Consider the following 20,892-nt stretch of genomic DNA (forward strand, 5'->3'; position numbering starts at 1 on the left):
TCGTCCCCTTGGCAGACAGAAGTCTGCCCTTGCTTGCTGCGAAAGCATCTGACAGGCAGCGTGGATGCAGCGTGAACAGGAGCGTGTGCCCGTGTGACACAGAGAACCAAATATTTGGATGCTGAGTGGTGATGAATAAACACTTGCCAGTGTTTATCCCACACCCCAGGGTGGGGCTGGCACTCAGGTTGATCAAGGGAACCTTTTTTCATGTGTGTTTGTTTTGTCAGTCTCCAGGGTTTTTCCCATCCTTTCCCACCCCTCAAGTAGGATTTGGCTTGGGAGGTAGTTCCTGTAGGACAAAGCTACTCCATGCAACAACAAAATCTGCAGAGGTGGGCTGGAAACTGGTGGATTATGGAGGTTTAATGAGCTGTGTGGGGAGAGGAGAAGCATCTGGAAATACAGAATGAGTCAAGCTCACTTCTGGGACAGGGAGAAGAAAACCTGAAGTACAGAAGAGGCACCGAGGAGGTACCTATGTGCTCTCAGTCACATCCTCTGCTGTTTACTCAAGCTGGAGGGATGTGAGCAGAAGTAAAACCTGATTTAGGTCACATATGCCTTTCTCTTTGCTCAGCGAGGAAGTCAAAACATCCCTGGGGCAAGAGAAGGAGGAGACAAGGAGCTGGTGCATTGTCTGGGAGATCAAACAGGGCTTGATGCACAGTCTTGGACTAGCAACCATGCCATTTCTCCCAGCTTCACTGCTCCAAGCAGAGGGAGGTTTTTGCATCTCTCTAACCATTTTGCGTGTGTGTGTGTGGACCTCAGGACAGGGTAGTTTGGCTTATCTGAGACTTTATTTTCATAATCATGCACATTTGCATAACTAATAAACACTGTTGCTAGTGTGTTCTGTAAAGCAAGTACTAGCTGGCAAGGAATTTGCTTGATTTATGCACCTAAACAATGGGCATGGTTTGATTCCTCACCTCCTACCTCCTCACCCACACTGCCTTCCCAGTGTACAGCTTCTGGGTTCTGCATAAAACTTTCTGGACTGTTAATTCAGCATGGCAAGGGCCTATCTACAGCTCCACATCCATGCAAGGCTCAGTGCAATAATGGTTGCAACTTGGCCAGCCTCCAGGCATTGTCCTCATTACTTAATTAGACTCACCTGTAATTTTCTAACCTAAGGACTCGAGTTTCCAAAGGCATTAGAGTCCTTGGAGGTGCCAGGGATGTCAGGGTGTTTAAGACCTGTGAAAACAGCCTGTTGAGCCAAAGTAGAAAGAGCTGTGCCAGGAGCCCCGTTGCAGGTAACCCGAAGCACCTGATCCCCATCTCATGCAATTTAAATGGGAGGCACTGGTAGGACCAAATCTAGGTCCAGCAACACTTGTCTTCAGCCATCCAGTGCCAAGAGAGCAGTTCTGTTGGGACAACAATTGCAATGAGTTAAGTGCAAGAACGTTCTCACCAGAAGATCACCTGTAGAGATGGACCATAAGATCAGTGTTGCTGTTTGCCTCTGTTGGGTCAACAGCAGAGACGAAAAAGAAGACTTCAAGCCCTGTGACCAAGTAACAGGAGACCTATCCAACACCTGTCTGGTGTTAAATTAAACATGAGCTTTGCCTAAGCCAAGGATGTCAAACTAATTTTCACTGGGGGACACCTCAGTCTCGTGGTTGCCTTCTAAGGGCCAAATGTAATTTTAGGATTGTATAAACGTAATTACTCCTGCATGTAGCACACACCAGTTACTGGAAATGGCTATCAGCAACACATGGTGACATCCTTCCCCTCTTCTCCCATGCTGTCTCATTTTGAGCAGCTGTGCTGCTTCTCGCCTCGGAGCCAGCACAAGGCAGTGATGCAAATCTCAGTCACTTCTTTCACTCATCACATGTGAGAGAACTGCATTTACTGGCAGAAAATAACTACCCACGGCTTTAAATACTACTGTACCCAAAGCCTCTGTCTGCCTCCAGAGTTTCTCCTTCAAGGGAGGAGCCAACCCTGCATGTTTTCTACAGGCTTTATTAGAAACAGATGGACAAAATGCACCTGTAGTCAAGCAGCCTTATTGTTTAGGCTGGCTGATAACATTTTCCGATTTGTTTGAGAGTTAGGCAATGCAATAATTAAAGCCTTGTTGGCAGCTGCAAAAGAAGCTGCAAAGTTTTGCCAGTGGCAGCATTTGCAGGGCAAGGCACAAGTTGTAAATCAAAGCATTGGCACTAATAAATGTGAAGTCAAGAATCTGAAGACAGGGTAAATATACAGACTAGACACCAGTTACAGGCTTCCCTGTGATTTGTGACTCCACTGGTCCATCATCTGCCCCCTTAGATGATAAGACTTCTGCTGCAATCCCCCACTCCCAGCAAATCCTAAACTAGAAGGTAGTAACTGGAGCAAGGTAAGAACACAAGGCTGATGAGGGAATGTGATTTGCTCAGGATTGCTTAATGCCAGCTCTCAGGATTGCAGAAAATCCATAACTGGGACCATGGGGGTAGAAGTGGGATGTTGGCTCTGGAAGGCAGGAAGGATGTGTTTCCACCTTGGCTGCCTTTTAGGAGATGCCCTGAGGAATAGAATTCACATCTAAACCCCGGTTTTTAATGTCTTCCCCATACAAATTCATCAGCCATTCAAACTACCGGAGAACTAGGCAGGTATGTGACTCTTGCTAGAGGCTCCAAGAGGAATTTACCCCTCCAGGGATCAACTAAATGTGCCTGGGGATCCCAAGAGGATGAGAAAAGAGACAATTTACCACCTCCTTTCCCAGACAAAGAAACCAAATAAAGGCTTTGGGTTCGAACAGAGCTATATTGAATCCAGTGTGCAGCCTGGAACCCTCTCTCACCTCCCAGCTCCTGAGATGCTCATATGAGCATATGCCAGTCCCAGACATAATAATAGTAATAACAACAATAATAATAGTAAAAGAAGTAATAACACAACTCTTCCATCCATCAAGGGAAAGTTCTGCCAAAGAAGCTCAGAGACCGGAACAGGCAACTTTTGGTGGTGCAATGACCCCAGCCATGTCCCCAGTTGGGAGCTGCTGTTTGAGAATGGGGGTGTTGGGCACAGAGGCAGGGACAGCACGGAGGTTTGTCAGCTTTGCTCCACAGGGTGATGGCCTCCAAAGGAGAGGTTCCCCTTGGAGATATGCAAAATTCCAGATGGGGAGCAGCGCTGCTTACCCACCCTCACAGTTAACCAGAGCTGTAGCTGAGGGTGAAGCCATTTTCTGCTTCTGCCCCAAAACCCTGCAAAACAAGTAGTTTCCCACAGTTGTCTCCTTCCATGTGGAAGTTGTGGGGATATGGATGTTGGGATAGAGTTTCACTCTGAGCCTTGGGACTTCCCCAGGACTGTGCATGGCATGGCCATGGTATACAACATGCTCACACATGGCCCCCCCTTTCTGGTCCTCACCCAGTTGCTCCCAATCTTACCCAGTTCATCCATCATGGATGGACACTGGCTTGCTGACAACAGGCTGCTGTCCTCAGCAATATATACCCTGCAGGTATAATCCACATAATCCTGCAGTCGATGAACTGCATCTGTAGTTAAGATCTTTCTCAGTGTGCCTCAAATGAGGACAGACTTTTTAGCAGGGCCTGTTACAGTAAGACAAGGGGTCATGGTTTTAAACTAAAGGAGGGGAGACTCAGGCTAGACATGAAGAATAAATTTTTTACAATGAGAGTGGTGAGACTCTGACCCAGGTTTCCCAGAGTGGTGGTGGATGCCCCATCCCTGGAGACATCCCAGGCCAGGCTGGACGGGGCTCTGAGCAACCTGATCTGGTGAAGATGTCCCTGCACATGGCAGGGGTGGCACTGGATGAGCTGTGAAGGTCCCTTCTAACCCAGACTATTCTATGAGTCTATGAAATAAGGAGCTATGTTGAGCACTCTGATTTAATTTAGGAGGGTTTCTTTGTACAGCAGAACCACACAGCCGGTGCATTTACCCAAGCTGGGTGGTGGCCGTAGTGTGGCTGCATCCAGGAGCCATCCCTGAACCACACCATCCCCTACGACCATCAACGTCAGGTCCCAGTTAGCCCAGGCCAACTTCTCACCAGGAAATACACCAAAACATCATGATTGTCGCAACCCCAGCTCCAGCCCTTGCCCCGACCCTGTTGGTTTGCCAACATAAACATGGCCTGGCATGTTGCTGCAGAAAGCTTCAATTTGAAGAGGAGGCTGAGGGGGGATCTTATCAGTGTTTATAAATATCTCAAGGGTGGATGCCAGATGTCAAGAGGATGGAACCAGACTCCTTTCAGTGTTGCCCAACAATAAGATGAGAGGTAACAGGCACAGACTGAAGCATCTTCCAACCAAAATCATTCTAGAATGCCATAGGAGGTTTTATCTGAATATGAGGAAAAAACTTCTTTACTTTGAGGTGCCAGAGCCTGGCCTAGGCTGCCCAGAGAGGTTGTGGTTGTGGAGGCTCCTTCTCTGGAGACATTCAAACCCACCTGGATAAATTCCTGTGTGATCTGCTCTGGTGAACCTGCTTTAGCAGGTGGGTTGGACTGGATGATCTCCAGAGGTCCCTTCTGACCCCAACCAGTCTGTGATTCTGTGAGGCCAGCGTTTTCAGAAGAAGAAGAATCCTGCCTGGCTTTGCCTGTGTTCCCAGCCTTACTTGAACACAGCTGATTTCTCCCAGCAAACACAGCCCCTGCTGTGCTCCCTGCCTGCTCAGATGGGATCCTACAGACAGCGCTACTATAAATAATCCCACCTAGTTTAAGAAACAACCTCCTTGGCAGTTTGATTTTCTGCAGGTGTGACCAAGCCACAGTGATTCAATTTGCTCTTTCTGCATATTAGCTCTGGTCCCCTGGTTGATTACTTGAAAGAAGATGTTACTGGATTTCTACCCTGGAATATATCTGTTTTGCAACTGAATTCTTCAGTGTTGTGCTTTGTCTTACCTGCCACAAGTCAATGTGATGATAACTGAGAGTGGCTTGGTTGCAGCTAATGGGATCTATCTAAAACATACCCGGTTCAAGAGAGAAGACAAGACCTGATTCTGCAATAGCTATTAGGCTTGTTTCCTTTGTTGGATTTATTCCTGAGCCCTACCAGCAAATGTTTACTCATCCAGAGGTATCTTGACCTCTGGCATTTGTGTACTGAAGCACACAATTTGATTGTGCGTTAGCATAGATCTCCCACGCAGGAGATTTTAATATCTTCCTATGAAACCGGACCCAGACTGCTTCCAGCAATGGGTCCCACAGCTGTTTGTCTCAAATCACCTCTTCAAAACAATAGAGGGTTATTCAAAACAATAAGACTGCTTAATATTTCATCTGACCTTTGCACAGAGGCAAATGCAGCCCCTTTTGAAGTAGATGGCCAATTTGCTTGTGCATATCAGCACTTAAAATACCAAATTCCTGGACGGTACGTATTTATTGGTTATTACTTGTATTTCTTTTAGCATTGATTTAGTTTTATTTGGTCCTACAAGGAGCATGGAGTTGGGCTCGATGAGTCTTGTGGGTCCCTTCCAAGTTAAGATATCATAAGATTCTATAATCAATGATTTTGAGCCACAACCTGCAAGAGACGCACAGACGTGAGACCCACTGCCAGTGGGTGTGCTGGACATTTTAATAGCGTGGATTCCTGCCTGCTTTTGGCAAACATAACACTTTGCAAAAACCCTGCCTGTGCCACTGAAGATGAGCCATGAGGCCAAATCCTCCCTCCCAGACCAGCACAAAACCCCACCAGCACGACCAGAAAGGGAAATATTGTGCAAAGCATTGCACTGCCATGGGGAAATACCAGAGGGTTTCAGATTCCCAGGTTGTGGAGAAAACAAAAACAAATAAAGCTTCCCAAAGGAGCTGCAAAACTCACATTATAGGCTCAGACACATGACTAGAGCTATTGCGAAGCCAAGCCTGGCTTCCCAACACGTGCGTGGTAACATGTGCGTGGTCTCTCCCCGTGGCAGGCATGGGATTGCTTGGCTTAGCTTAACCCTCCCAGCACTGCTGAGTCAGCCTCTCTGCAGGCAAATTGGCTTCACAGCCATGGCAAAAAACCTCCCTGGGCTGGTTGACATCCTTGTAGCCCTTAATCAGCACCAGTCCCATCCTTCCCAGCCCTCAGAGCAGCCCTGCATGTACTCAGACAGCACCAGCTTTGCTAAGAGCAGCTTCAGGAGGAAGCAGCCGGCCACAGACAGGCTCAGATCAGCTTAGCAGATAGGAAGGTAATTAATACTTGCATTAAAATGACCTAGGACATGCAGGTGGGCTTTTCATTTGAGCCTACCCCTCCCAATGTTTATCCTTGTCTGGGGCATTGTTGACCTTGCAAGCTCACGTAGCTTCCAAGAGCATTTCAAGGGATAGTAGTGAGGTGCCGGAGACACCACGCTGAGCCATATCTGCATTTCTGAACGTGCTGGGTCTCCCAGGACATGCCTGGAGGTGACAAGTTGTGCGGGTAAGGTGGATAACCAGCCCCATGCAAGATAAGGGCAATGAAACCCCCATTTAATCTCTCATGAGTGATGAAGGGCCATCCCCCATTCTCTCATCACTGTTCCTTCTTCCCCCAGCATTACTGCTGCAAGTTAATCTGGTGCGGTGCTTTCCAGCAAAGGAATGTTTGGTCAAAAAAAAGCTAACATTTGGTTTAAAACATCTTGAGCAAAACAAGCAAAACAATATGTCAGCTCCTGGGATTGAAAGGAACTCCAGAAATTTTGAAAAGTACTGTTTTCCATCCCATTTGGACAGGAAGGTATTTTTATTTTTATTTACTTTTAAAAGAGAAGATCTCTGGTGAACCAAAAGCCTTGGTTTCCAGCCAGTTTTAACCATGAGTCTTGCAAACCCTTTATTACAATTCTTCCGACTTAATTCACTTTTCTTCCCCGTCTCGTCTCTCTCCAGGCTTTGCTGACTCTTGCAAGTGATTTTATGTAACAGATGTAGATGTACTTCTCCCACCTCTGCAACAGACCCTGTCATGGGCAAAAACGTGCCAGAAGAAGAGACTTGAAATTAGTCCCTCCGCGATGGCCATGCTCAATAATACTCACTATAAGCCTGCACATTGGTTTAGCAGGTCTGGAAAGGCGTTCTAGCCATTATTTCAAATTAATTGTGGATATTATTAGTGTTTTATTATTTCATTATGCCTTGCTTATACAGCAGCCAGTCCCTGATGGGTAATTTATAGCTAAATAAGAAAATAACTTCCCTGCCCTAATAGCTTCTAAAAGGTGGGGTCATCCACACTGTTGGGGCCTATAATGGTGCAGAAATGTCACTGAGAATGTACCCAAACAGATAAGAACCTCTTAGGAAAAAAAAAAAAAACTATATATAAATTATTACAACAATAAATCAAAGTAGTGGCTGGATTTTGTGGCACTGGCTCTGATACTGTAAATGGGTACATCTCTAGTAAAAAAAGGCAACATCCTTCTCCAGGAACCTGCCCTGGGGATGACTCCCAGATCTTTCCTCTCGCCTTTCCGGCATCTAACCCTTGTACCCATATAGCAGAAACTGGGTTGCTGCTGGCAGTGGTTGAGCAATTATAGAGTGGGTTGGTTAACGAGCAGGATGTCTGCAAAGGATAAAAAGTGGCCTTGGGGTAATGAACAAGGAGGTCATGCTTGGGAGATGCCTACACATTGCACTGAAAATACAGAGCAAGAAGTGAATGCATGGCACTGCAAATGCCTGGAGAATGCCAAAGGATGGGGCAATTAGAAAGAAGGAGGTGGATGCATGGCAGGAGAGCACGTCTGCCTCTTGTCACACATGGATCAAGGCTGGGCAGAAGGAAGAGTGAGTCAGGTTGGCTGGTTGAGAGGGTGGTGTCACTCATCAGAGGGACTGACATTAATACTGTCTGGAAGGTAAAAGAGCAGCCCTGGAACAAACAGAGTAAGTCACAGTCCTTGTAGCATCAACAGTGGGAAAGCCAAGAAGGAAATCAGCCATTAACACTTGTACCATCACCCTGAAATCTAGGAGTGTTCTGCCTGGAGATACACCCCCAGGGACAATGTGCTTGCAGCATGGAGTGATGGGGTGACCAGACACTTATAGAAAGCTCCAGCTTCCTTCTCTCCACCAGAACATCAGTGCCGTGGAGTAACAGGTGGGTTGAGATGGACCAAGAACCAGAGAAATGCATGGTGACATTTGCTTCTCCATGTTGCCATATGGTGGAACTCCTGCTCCCAAGGGAGAACATCAGTATTTTTAGGTAACCCCCGCCTCTCTTAAACCAACACATCCCCCGCTAGGCAGAAAGTCTTCTCCTCTCTTCATTGGGAAAAGGCAGCTCTGCCCACAGGTTGGAATCCATCTTTGGCATCCAACACAGACTCTCCAGTCTGGTTTGGATGACATTTATCAAAATTCTGGGTTTTCTTTCTGTTGATGCTGAGTCAGTTGTTTTGGTGGATAAAGGCAGCAAAACACAAGACACAGCTCTGGAAATACCTCCTCATAATGACCAAAATCACAGCTTAATTGTGGGGTTTGAGCTGCAGCTAGTAAAATCTGGATTTCGGGCTGTGCTCATTCTTGATCTTCCCCCCACCATGGTAATTATTCGTTAGGTCTTAATTACTATTTCTCTTCATAGGTCTAATTCAGCCATGCTTTTTGGGCACGACCTCTGCTGCCATCCACTTTTCTAACTGCTTCACCAGTTCTCTGTCTGGCATGAATTTTTGCCAACATTGATTTCAGCAATAAGAACATTCAGATACCTTTCATGGCAGTAAAGACCAAATGACATTTGCTGGGTGTCTGACTTGGAGTGGATGCCATACAAGACTCTATACCTTGTACTAGAGGAAGAAGGCAGTCACAAAGCCTCGGTGATCCTGAACATTGTCTCGCCACCATCCCTTCAGATCATGCTGGCTCTGCAGCTGAGGTACATGTGCTGGGACCAGAAAGGATTGATGATCTCACTTTGCCAACAGGTGGGATGGACAGAAGTATCAGTTGGGTTTTGTCTGGCTTGTCATGAAGATCACCAGACTAGGTAATGTTGTCATGCTCTAACGAGGCTGCAAATTAGATTTCTGATAGGATTGTGGGAGATAACATTGAAGAAGACCTCTCAAGGCATTGAGCCCATCATCGTCAGTTGAGTTGGAGCTTCTGGGTCCTCAAGGGACAGTGGTGGCTCATGAGGGAAGAGACTACCAGAAGATGTGAGACCTGGCAACACTCAATACACCCTTGATTGGTTTCTTTGCTCTCTTGCTCTGTGGACTGTCCATTGTTGACACATGCTGGCTGCTGCATCAGGCCACAAGGAAAGCACAGAGCAAAACTTACAGTGAAGGTTTCCCATGGCACGGAGCCCACACTGGCCCCAGTGGCAGCAAGGACTGGTTCCCCCAATGGCCTCCCCAGACCAAACACAGGTCCTGGGGATGGACCACGGAGCAGGACAGGCTGCCCAGATAATTGGTGGAGTCATCATCCCTGGAGGTGTTTAAGAGAAATACAGAGTTGGTTCTTAGGGAAATGATTTAGTGACAGTGTTAGGTTAATGGTTGAACTCTATGATCTTGAGGGTTTCTTCCATCCAAAATTATTCTATGATTAGCAGGATGAAGCAGGGCACTGTCAGCAGGAACACGAGACATGAAGCCAACTTAGTGGATGTAGGTACTATACATTGATTTGGGGGGTTCATTTGTCACCCATTTTGGTATTTACTTTTAGCCACATGATGTAATTTTTTCTAGCATTGCTGACAACTGGATTTGGTTTCAATTCACTTGTTCTAACCAGTTCCTTCCCAGAAGTACTCCCAGCAGAAGCCAAGTGACCAAACCTTTAAGGGCTCCAGAGTCTTGCCATGACTACGGAGACTAGAAGCTCTGCAAACGAGGCCTGTCAGTACTTGTAAGGGGCTTAAAAGAAAGATGGTGACAGACTTTTTAGCAGGGCCTGTTGTGATAGGACAAGGGGGGATGGCTGGAAACTAAAGAAGGGGAGATTCAAGCTAGACATGAGGAAGAAATCTTTTACAATGAAGGTGGTAAAACACTGGCCCAGGTTGCCCAGAGAGATGGTGGATGCCCCATTCCTGGAGACATCCCAGGCCAGGCTGGATGGGGCTCTGAGCAACCTCAGCTAGGTGCAGATGATGGCTTGGATTAGATGAGTTTTGAAGGTCCCTTCCAACCCAAACTATTCTATGATTCTATGATAATCCTGGGGAGAGGAGCCTGGCACTGCCCCATGTGTCTCTAACACCCATCACACCCCTCAGCCTCATAGAGGAGAGAGGACACAGATGAACACACAAGCAATGTGGAAATGCAGGGGTCTAATATTCATCTCCATGCAGCCATCAACGAAGCCCGGGCTTTGAAACCACCTTGGGAATGGGGAAGGGACGCCAACACTTAGCAGGATTTAGGCACGGAGCAGCGAGACTGTGATTTACACAGGTCTGTGCACCACTGCAAAATGTATTTTCCATATATCAGTAGAAATAGATGCTTTCCGAGAATGCTTTTGTTTTAGCAAAAGTGCACAAATGCATTTAGATACCTGGAGCAAATAATTCCCATTAGTGCCACGAGCGGCAAGATGTTTCCCTTTGCAAAACAACCCCCCAAAAATATTCAGTTATTTTTGCTTTTTTATTTGCAGGTGGAAAAAAGATTAAAACCCCTCAGACCCCATGATGCGATGGCAGTCGCTCCCCAGCCAGAGGCAGGTGAGTGGGGTGCTGGCCGTGGTCCAGCCAACATGTTGCATTGTAAATGTTTGCCCATGGTTTATTTAATCCCTTGCACGTTATCAGACACATTCCTGAGCCATCAATCAGAGCTGAGTCAGACAGTGTGACTGGTCTGGGTTTTTTTTTGTTTTGGTTTGGGTTTTATTTATTTTTTGTTTGGTTTTTTGTTTTTTAGCAATCACAAGTTCTCTGGCCCCGTTTGCCAGCAGGGAGCTGGGGTTTTATTATTTATTTTATGAAAATGGGACTTGACTGGGAGCAGAGAAATGTTCCCGCTGTCAAGTTTAACCTTTAAAGCCACCCTGCCTCGAGCAATGTCTCCTCTCTGTGATGCCACAAGATGCTACAAAATGCATCACATGAAAGAAAAATAAAGGCTGCTGCCTGGGATGGAGTTTGCCCATGAACCCCCTCCCTTAAACATCTCTCCTGCATCATGATACAAGCCCCACCATGCCCGCTGCACCTAGAATTAGGAGAAAAGGCTTTTCAAAGGAGCTGTTTTCTTGCAGAGCATCCTTGAAAGCTTGCTCCACATCCATGTTCCACCAGGCAAAGCCTCCCCCCCTGCTCTCCCCACAAGGACAAGGTTATCACAGCTTTAAAACAGCCCTTTCCCCCGCAGGGCAGGCAGGGGAGCAGCTCTGCTGTTGTGGCTACACGTAATCTCAGCCCAGTGGTGTTATCAAAGCCTCCGCATCCTTGTGGGACTCTCTGCAAAATGGGTGCAAGGTTATGTTCCTTGCTCTAAAATAAGGCAAGAGCGTTTCACATCTGCTTGGGTCAAGGAGATGGCCAGGTTGCTGGAGGTTTTTAAAAATTTATCTGTATAATTAATTAAAAAAAAAAAGGCTTGTGGTTTCTAGCTTTCCAGGAGAGCACAGGTCCTGCCTCTAGGATGCTTGAAGGGGTGAGCATCGCCCTAAAGCCTCACATGTCTGCATACATTCCTAGAAAAAAAGGGATTGCAGATGACACAGAAGCTTTAAATTGGAGACCCCTCACCCTGCAACAGGGCCCTGTTGCACAGAGCAATTAGAAGGGAGCCAGCTCCTCTTCTATGGGGATAGGCTGAGAGAATTGGAGTGTTCAGCCTGAAGAAGGCTCCGGGGAGACTTTATTGTGGCTTTTCCATATTTGAAAGGGGCCTGTAAGAAAGATGGGGATGGACTTTTGAGCAGGGCCTGTTGTGACAGGATAAAGGGGGATGGTTTGAAACTGAAGGAGGGGAGGCTCAGGCTGGACATAAGGAAGAAATTTTTTACAGTGAGGGTGGTGAAGCCCTGGCCCAGGTTGGCCAGAGAGGTGGTGAATGCCCCATCCCTGGGTACATCCCAGGCCAGGCTGGATGCTGCTCTGAGCAACCTGAGCTGGTGAAGATGTCCCTGATGATCTTCAAAGGTCCCTTCCAACCCAAACTATTTGATGATCCTATCATTTCTGCCCATTCTGATTGCATCACAGCAAACCCCAGTCCAAAGCAAGGCCTGACCTGCTCTGAAAGCCCAGAAGATAAGAGCAAGAGTCACGCATCAGCTGCCAGCCACAGAGCTGAGCTTGAATACACAGTAGTCCATGCTTTTTTCCTTTTGATCTTAAGCTTTCAGAGGCACAACAGTTTGAGGGGGATGAGCCTCCAGCCACATAGAGAACATCCACCTAAGATGTGCTCCAGACCACTGAATCCAAATTACACCTTTCCCTGCCTTCTTCCCCTCTTTTTCTCTGTTTGTTTTGCCCCAACTCCAAACAAAAAACTAACACCACACACCACAAACGCTTTGCAGGGAATTTGACAACTTTCCTTGCAGGTGGCATTGACTGTTTTCCTGCCTTCAGGGCAAAGACAACCATCATCTCAGAGGACAGCTCTTGTCCAGCCCTTTAGTTTTATTTAGAATCAAGTAATTTTAAGCAGGTATTTGGTTTCAAGAACTGTACCAGGTCTAAAGAAATGGCTAGTCCAGCCTAACTTGAAGCTTAGATGAAGATCTGGGCAGGACATACTCCAGCACATCACCTTTGTACTCAACAGTGGTAGGATGTAGAGATGGTGTGACACCCAGCTCCATCGATGAGATCTTCACTCACCAAAACTTTAAAATTGGTGTAACATGGTCAGAACAAAAAGGATCAAGCCATGGGATCCAAAAGGTTTCTCTCACAGACAAGAACTGCATGGACATGGTCACCCTTGGTGTCATCAAGCTGCACACAAGACAAGCCTGAGAGCATAATTACTAACACAAAAAAGAACCAGGTCATGTCTGTATTTCAACAAGATATTTTATTGGTCCAGCAACTGCAAAATATACAAATTTCTGAAAGGCATACCCTGTTTTTAAGCTGGCACAGCTTTGTATCAGGCAATTATTCCAGGTGTATATACAGAACAGTTAACATACCACAAATCCAAAAAAAAAAAAAAAATCCCAAGTAACTACCCTTCTCTCCAAGCTTTGCAATATGCATTAAATAAATAAAAAGCGCTTTGCTATTAAAAAAAAAATTCAAGTATCACAAAGGAAAACTAAATCAGGAAAATAAAATAAGGGGGAGGGAAGAAATCATTGGTGTGGTTCAACAAGTCCCCTCTCCCCACCCGCCATGATGCCGCATCACTGCCCGGTCCTTGGCCCGTTAACCAAAAACAACAGGCAGTGATTTTCTGGGGCAGTGCGATGGGATGGGGCTGACACCGTCCCACCTACCGCCAACCCCTCCAGCATGAGAGAACATCTCTACTGCTCAGAGACCAACTTTGCCCTCGCTGGAAAAAAAGCCAGGTTCAAATTTCACCTTTTTTGTAGGATCTACTAAGACTTCTGTTATTGCCAAGGGTAGATAGTTTAGGGTCATTAAGGTTTTTTTTTGCTGTTTGATTTATATATATATATATATATATTTATATATATATATGTATATACACACACACATAAATACATGCCAAAACATCTGCAGAATTACATGTTTACAGGATTGATCATGGGGCAGCCAAACGTCATGTTTGTCTTTGCAGGCTTATCTTTTCGTAGCAGAAGGAGAAAGATAACACTCCCCGGGAAGGAGGCTGAAAAGACAAGTGGCTTGCCTTCCCAAAATATTCGTGTGTTATTTTTTTTTTCTTAAACTCAGAGAAACCAAAAGGACAGATGTCAACCAAGTCTGCTTTTAATGCGGTTATTAAAATAAAAAAGGGGGGAAGCGTTCTTTGTTTCATCTGTACAGGAATATAATACACATATGAACAAGCTCACACAGGCAGGGCAACACCAAGAATGTCCCTCTCGGTCGGATACGGACCAAGCATGGTCTCAGTCCCCTCCTGGCATCGGTGCCACTCCGAGCACGTACTCGGTTGCACAAGGCTGAAGCGCTAGGCACTGTGGTTCGCCTTTCCCCAAAGGAAAAACAGACCAAACCCCCCAAAAACACACACAAAAAACATTAAAAATAATAATCATAATTTCTCCCTAAACCTCTCTGCTCCCATCTGTAGGGATATAGTTACACAAGATGGAGAAGATGCCGCATAGAGTGGGAAAAACAAACCAAACCCCTAAAAAAAAAAAAAAAAAATAAATAAAACCCCCAAAATCCACAGACTTTTGCACAAAGCAATAGTGGTTAATTGCCGTTTTTATCCACCGTCTCGCAGCCCGGGACAGGTGCCAAGAAGGGATCTTGCATATCGAACCCCTGGGAGTTGGCTGATGGTCTAAGTCAGGACCTCGCCTTGTTTCCCACCCCCCCGCACACACACCTTGAATGCTGTAACTACTGCTTATTTGTAGTCCCAGCTTTCTAGCATGCAAAATAAAATAAAAAGCTGCCTGTGTTCAGGCTTCCCCTGTCAAGGGGCATAACTTGAAAAATAAAATATGCTCTTGCCACAAATAAAGTGCAAAAACCAAGCGGTTTCTAGGTATACACATATACACACATTTATGTGTGCATGTATATATATTAAATTAAAAACGACAAAAAAAGAGAAAACAGACAAAACTGTCCCTTCTTGTGGCTTTTTGCAGTCACAGAGGGACTCCTGCATCCCAGCCAGACCTCTGGCCACCTCCACAAGACACATGTCTGCAAAAAACATCTTGCTCAGCCTAACTTAAATCCTGCGATGATGCAGGGATTCCAACCTCCCCCCAAAAAATCTCCACTTTCCTCCAAGGAAGAGGAAAGGGGAGATGTAGTACTGGCACAGCACCTCAACCCATGCTCAGTCTCCCCAGAAAACTGACGCACATCTGAACTCAGACCATCCCTGGGCACTCCTTGAGATGAGAGCATTACCCGAGATGAAAGCATCACCATGGCTTCCTCTACAGTAAAGGCAGCTTGTGACCAGGTTTAGAAGTGTATCTACATTCTCTGCAAACCCCTTTTAGGTGTATTGATTAAAAGAAAAAAAAAAAAAAAAAAAGAGAAAATGTTTTTGGGTGTTTTTTCGTTAAACCCAGCAGTTTTGCTGTAAAGGACTTCACACAACTGCCTTGGCTCATGGGCCTGGATGAGCTGGGTTAGTGTGTGCGAGAGGCTGTAGCATGGGTAAAGGACTGCAAACACAGCACATCAGGGTTTTTCTTGAAAAGTAATTAATAATAATAATTAAAATAAAAAATGCAAAACCCCTTTGTTTCCCTCCCGCTTCCCCCTATTTCTCTGCTAACCCCGCACCATCCACATATATACACCCCACCCACAGATGGATGGGTACCAGTCATCTATACAAAAGGAGATCAAAACCGCTTACAGAGGAAGAAAATTAAACTCCTGTGCGCTAGAAGCACTTTACAGCTTGCTACGATCTAACGCGACACCGGAGCGGAGAGCAAATGCCGCAGCCTAAAGATCTGGTGGTGACCTGTGGAGCTCGGCTCCTCTCCTCCGCTCTCCTGCATCTCTCCCCACTTCAGCAGAGCAGTTTGCAGATGAACAGGCGTGGGTAGAAACAGCCGAGGGTTGACCTCGCCACAGACGGGAGAGAGACCGGTTTGTAAGCAAGCTTCGGAAATGGCGATGGGATGGGAAGCTGGCGTCGCCGATGACGTCGCTGGTGGCCTCGCAACAGCACCCATGGAGTCATGACGGCTTCTGCGAGTTGTTCATGTTCTGTAATGAGAGGAAGGACCAGGGTTGGGGGTTGTGCTTGGGTTGAACCCCATCCCAGCAGCATCTTCTACATGCACATCAAGAAGGGGGAGAGGGAGTAACAGAAAGCCACTGCACGGGTCACTATGAAAGCATCCATCACAGAGGAGAGGACACTGTCCACCTAAGGAGAGAGGTGGGGGGGGATGCGCTGACTTGCTACCCACAGCCCTCCCCTCAAGCATGCCTCTAATTACAGGGTGGGAATTTGACAGATAATCCCTAAAAACAGAGCTAAAACGAAGACAACTCTCCCATCCAGTCTGCACTTCTGAAGCTGCTCTTTGTTCCATGCAAGGAAAGGTCACAGGGGACCATGATGTTTATTCAAGGAACCAAATTAGTCATCTCTGTCTTGCTCCCCTTGAGGGTGGGCAGAGTCCTCCTGTCTACCAAGGAGGTCATCATTTGTCCATCCTTGGCACTGTCAAGAAGATGCAGCTCCCACTGGCCATGCCAAGGAGCTGGCATAAGGAACAGCCACCCTCAGCAGTATGGCAGGAGCACTCGGTCCCCCAGTGATGCCCCGCCATGAGGTTTCATGGACCCCAGAGCTGCTTCAGACAGAGCCTCGGCGTGGGGTAGCAACACTAGGCACCCACCAGCACACGGTGAGGACCACAAAACCAGAGACAACCAGCTAAACACAAGCAAGACCAGCCCCGAGAGTGGTGGCTGGAGGAGGAGGACATCCACTAGAGGAGAAACTCAAGGGGAGATGATTGCAACAAGGACATTTCTCAATTCACAAAACTGCACGAAACCAGGTGAGGAAAAAAGGACTAGGAAACAACTAGGAAGGTTTTTCTCCCTTTTTTTTTTTTTTTTTGTTTTGTTGTTTTTACTACCTAAACTGCCTCTTACAAGCACCAGGACTCCCAGTCAGGCTACAAGGCAGAGCAGGCTGAGCTGTTCTCTCTGTTATCTAAGGAGACGGAGGAGGGTTAGGAAAAGCCACATGCACCACAGCCATTTACCTTGGAAATATTAGCAAAGAGAAAACTTTGAGAAAGTGACAAACAGGTCGTCTTTAAGCATGAAAAGTGAAGGGGAGAAGAAGGGAAGGGATCAGGTAGTTGTTAAAAAGTGCACTTTTTTTTTGGATCACAAACCAAGCAAAAGGAAAAGAAATCATCACTCCACGTGGTCCCACAACAGCTAGATCCCATAACCAGGAGGACTTTTAGGTACAGAGTCATGTCCTCAGCCTATCCAGGTGTCTTCTGGTCCTCCTGGATGGGGGTCAATACCCCAATGGCGAGGGCTGATTTAACAGAGCACCCACTGCCAACCAAGTCCCATGGTGAAAATTGGGAAGGAGGTACCTTCCACCTCCCCTGACCCCATATAGGTTGTGGTGGGGCATAGTGAGGACCAGATGCCATGCACATGAGGCAACAGCCTCCAAGAGAGGTAATGACACCAAGACTATGGTTTGAGGTGTCGTCTTTGCTCCATCAAAAGCGGCCTTTAAGTCCCACACCAGTAGGTGGAGGCAGGCTCCCAGCAGCTGGAGATTTTAAACTTGATGCTGCCACCCTACAGCTGGGATGAGTACCATCACTGCCTACTCCAGCAGAGGCCATGGTCTAGCCAAACTTAATGCAGGTATCTCCCAAACTCAACATCAGAGCTTTTTTTTCAGTGTCCCAGCCAGCACTGAGGCATGCAGTGCTTCTAATTACAACATGGGTGGGGGAACAAAGTGGATGGAGGGACAGACAAAACCAAAAATTCTTTCAAAGCAACCCAAGAAGACCAAGCACTTCATCAGGGGCTTTTGTGCCCATGAGCAGCAAGGGAAGGAGCACAGACATGCAGGCCATGCTGAGCAACTCAACCTCTGGGCAGAAACATGAGCATGGTGATGGTCTTCCTCAACCTATCCTCCAGCAAAGCCAAGCCTGACCTTTCTAACTTCCCTTTTCTCAACAAAAAAAAAAAAAACCCAAAACATTTACGCTAAAAGGGGAAGAAATGTGAGATTCAGCAGCTGTTATGGGCAAGCAGGGCTGAGGCTTGGCCATGTTGCAGCAGATTCCACCCCATCTTCAGCCCACAAAACCAACCAGGACAGGGATGCTGATTCAAACTGGACAAAAAGACCCCTGGGCATTCCCCAGCCCCAAAGTCTCCCTGGTCTTCAAGATGACATTTGGTCACAGCTTCCAACAACTGCTGCTCTCTTAATTCAATGATGTAGCACAAATTAAGTCCAACGGCTTCAAATTTATCCAGAAGCTGTCCTGTCCTTATTACACAAGGATCTAACAGCACTCAAACTCTTGAAGAATGTATTATTCATAATTAGTGCAATTAAACGCTCTAGGCACCTTACTTTCTTAGAGCTAGAGGACAATATCCATATATTTACTCTGTGCAAGACATCTAGACAGACTGTTCCTGAAATACAGGCTTGCAGAACTGCATGCCAGGATCCAGAACCAGTTCATCTCCAGAAAAAACATTCCTGATCCCATACAGGTGATAAAAACCTGTTGAGGGCTGAGATCAGAAGCTTCTCAGATACATCTCTCCTGCTATCACTCATAAACACAACTCAGAGCCCCTGGGAAGAAAGACCACCTGGGTCTATAACCTACACTAAAATGTGCTGCCAGGGGAGATAACTCCTTGAAAACCCAACAGCATCTCCCACCCCGTGACTGTCTGAGGAGGAGCCAGAGAATTTAGACAGAGGACAAGCGATGATTTGCTTCATTTCTTAACAAAATTGGGGCATTTAACCAAGCTAGGACACTTAGGGGTTGGACAAAGCATCATTCATAGCCTCTTCTTTACCTTTCCTAAGTAGGACACATCCAAATCCCACAAGCACACACAAATATTAACTCCAAGATGTCCCTGCCCCAGCCAGGTTTCACAGCAACAACAAAACAACCAGTGGGATGGCAAGAGACATGGGAGGGGGGTGACAGGGGAGAATAAGACGCAAGAAGGTACTTACAGGCATGCCTTCCCTAGTAAAGGCTGCAGAGAGATAGAGAGAATGGAAAGAGGTGTCAGTAATGCCGCGCAAGAACAGGTAGAGGACACCAGACGGCACAGAGGGGCAATTGAACAGCAAGAGCTTCCAAACCTGAAGCTGGCAGAGTGCTTGTTAGAAGACCAACCCAAGCAGAACCTCAAAAGCCAAGAGACAGACCGAGTTGTCCTGCTCCATGCTTGCTGGGGTAGGAAAGCTCATGCGGAGCGGCCACCAAGCAGAGCATTTGAAGGAGCACGGCACCTTTCCTAACCTGCCCAGAACCTGGCCAAGGAGGGGCGAGAGGACACCAGACAACACAAGACAATGCAAAAAGGGGCTGAGCAAGACAGTGAGATCCAACAGGCAGCAGGTGGGAAGGGCAGCAGAGTGAAAGGCGCTCCTGTATATCTACACAGCTTCTCCAGTACCATCCCAGCCCCTTGATGAGCACAGGGATGGGGGTTTTGTCCCTGGAGAAGCGTGTGACAACGTCTGTCTTTCTACATCCCATCCTGGGTGGGTGAAAGAGGAGAGGACACATGAGCATCATGGCAGCTATGCACAGGGTTTCCCCCAGGGCTGCAGAAGGTAACCAGGTTCACCATCATGCCAAGAGGCTTCTGCTCAATTTTTGGTCCATTATGCCTATTGCTCCAGGAAGGAGACCCCTCCAGTCAAAGACGAGTCTTGGCAGCTCCTTCTTGAGGGAAGCACAAGAACATGTGCTTAAATTATAATGCCCAGGTCTACACCAGAGCTGAGCACATCCAGGGGAAAAGCAGGAGCCCTTTGGTTCTGAGCACTCGACAGGTGTGGCTCCTCAGGAGGTTGACACCACGATGCCAGATGATGAAGGCACTAAAAATCAAAGTAACTTTGGGGGAAGCTTACGACACTCTCAAAACCCAAGAGAGGACTGACACCAACCCTTTGCCGAGTGCTCCCAAAACCAACCCAAGGCAGGGAGGGAGGGACAGGAGCCGTGTGAGAAAGGCGCATCTCAGAGACAGCAGCACAGGTTGCGACAAGTGCAAGCCGTTGGCCAGCTTCGGGAGGGACAGGAGGACAAACAACAATAAAACAAGAATAATAACAGAAAAAATAAAAAAAAAAAAAAAAAAAAGAAAAAACAAAAGGAAAAAAAATAGTTCAACTAACTTGTCCCGGCAGCTGCGTGGGCACTTCCTGAGGAACACAGCCTGGCAGGGCAGAAGAAACAGCCACATGCTCCTCAAAGCTGTTGATGCGAGGTTTTTTGGTGGGCTCTGGGCTTGCTAGAGGGGTAACGCTATTACGTCTCATGAGCGGGTTAGGTCCCTTCTTTGCTTCCTAAATTAGAGCGAGACAAAGAAAAAAAAAGTAAATAAAAATAAAATAAAGGGAAGAAGGAGACAGTTATAAAGAAAAAAAAAAGCAGATTGGTTTGGGTTTTTTTTGTTTCTTAAAGCGGCCTGTTTTTCCCCAGTCACTGTCAATGTGCAAAGGATAAATTGAAAGGCTCTGGACACCACAAAAAAGCCTAAAGCAAAACTTTAAAGAAAGCAGTTTGATTTCTCAAGAAGGGACAAGAAAAAAAAATTAAAGGCCCTGCACTCAGAAATGAGACAAACCTTCTCTAATTGCTAAAAAAACATAGCAGTAATCAAAAGCCATGACTTTGCGCAACAGAAAGAGGCACCCATGGGTCTCCTCCTTGAAGCCAGCCCCTCCGACCCAGGGAGGGGTGTGAAAGCAAGAAGAGGGAAGATGAGCCAGTCCGGGGTGTTACAGAAGATTTGGGAAGGGGAGGTTGGGGCAGAACAGCCAGCGAGGGTCGGCACCGCGCCAAGCTCCAACTCAAGTGAGGTGGGATGGAGGGGACAGTGCCTGTGCAGCAGAGCAGAGGGACCCAAGCGCTTCGCAAGTGTCTTGGTCCTACCCACATCTCATGGCTCTCCCACCATCCGCAGCAAGGGTGGTGGAGGAGGACATAGATTGCCCACGCGT

General features: G+C 46.9%; 1 protein-coding gene across 5 annotated transcripts in view; it reads right to left on the minus strand.

Annotated features, from left to right (window-relative positions):
* Window positions 1-13,025: 13,025 nt before the first annotated feature.
* The window catches only part of PFKFB3 (6-phosphofructo-2-kinase/fructose-2,6-biphosphatase 3), a 47,021-nt gene continuing 39,154 nt past the window's right edge, over window positions 13,026-20,892 (minus strand). For 2 of the 5 annotated variants that reach the window (XM_065049302.1, XM_065049301.1), the window contains exons 14-17: window positions 20,065-20,235; window positions 18,886-18,908; window positions 16,895-16,945; window positions 15,728-15,878 (exon numbers count right to left, since the gene is read on the minus strand). In XM_065049302.1, coding sequence (XP_064905374.1) covers window positions 15,872-15,878; window positions 16,895-16,945; window positions 18,886-18,908; window positions 20,065-20,235 — 252 coding nt within the window. In that variant the 3' untranslated portion in view covers window positions 15,728-15,871. Of the gene's footprint in view, window positions 15,879-16,894; window positions 16,946-18,885; window positions 18,909-20,064; window positions 20,236-20,892 lie in introns of all 5 variants that reach the window. The other 3 variants (XM_021281589.2, XM_005514088.4, XM_021281592.2) reach the window with 3 other exon arrangements.

This window comes from Columba livia, chromosome 1, assembly GCF_036013475.1.
Source record: "Columba livia isolate bColLiv1 breed racing homer chromosome 1, bColLiv1.pat.W.v2, whole genome shotgun sequence".
In the NCBI taxonomy this organism is placed as follows: Eukaryota; Metazoa; Chordata; class Aves; order Columbiformes; family Columbidae; genus Columba; species Columba livia.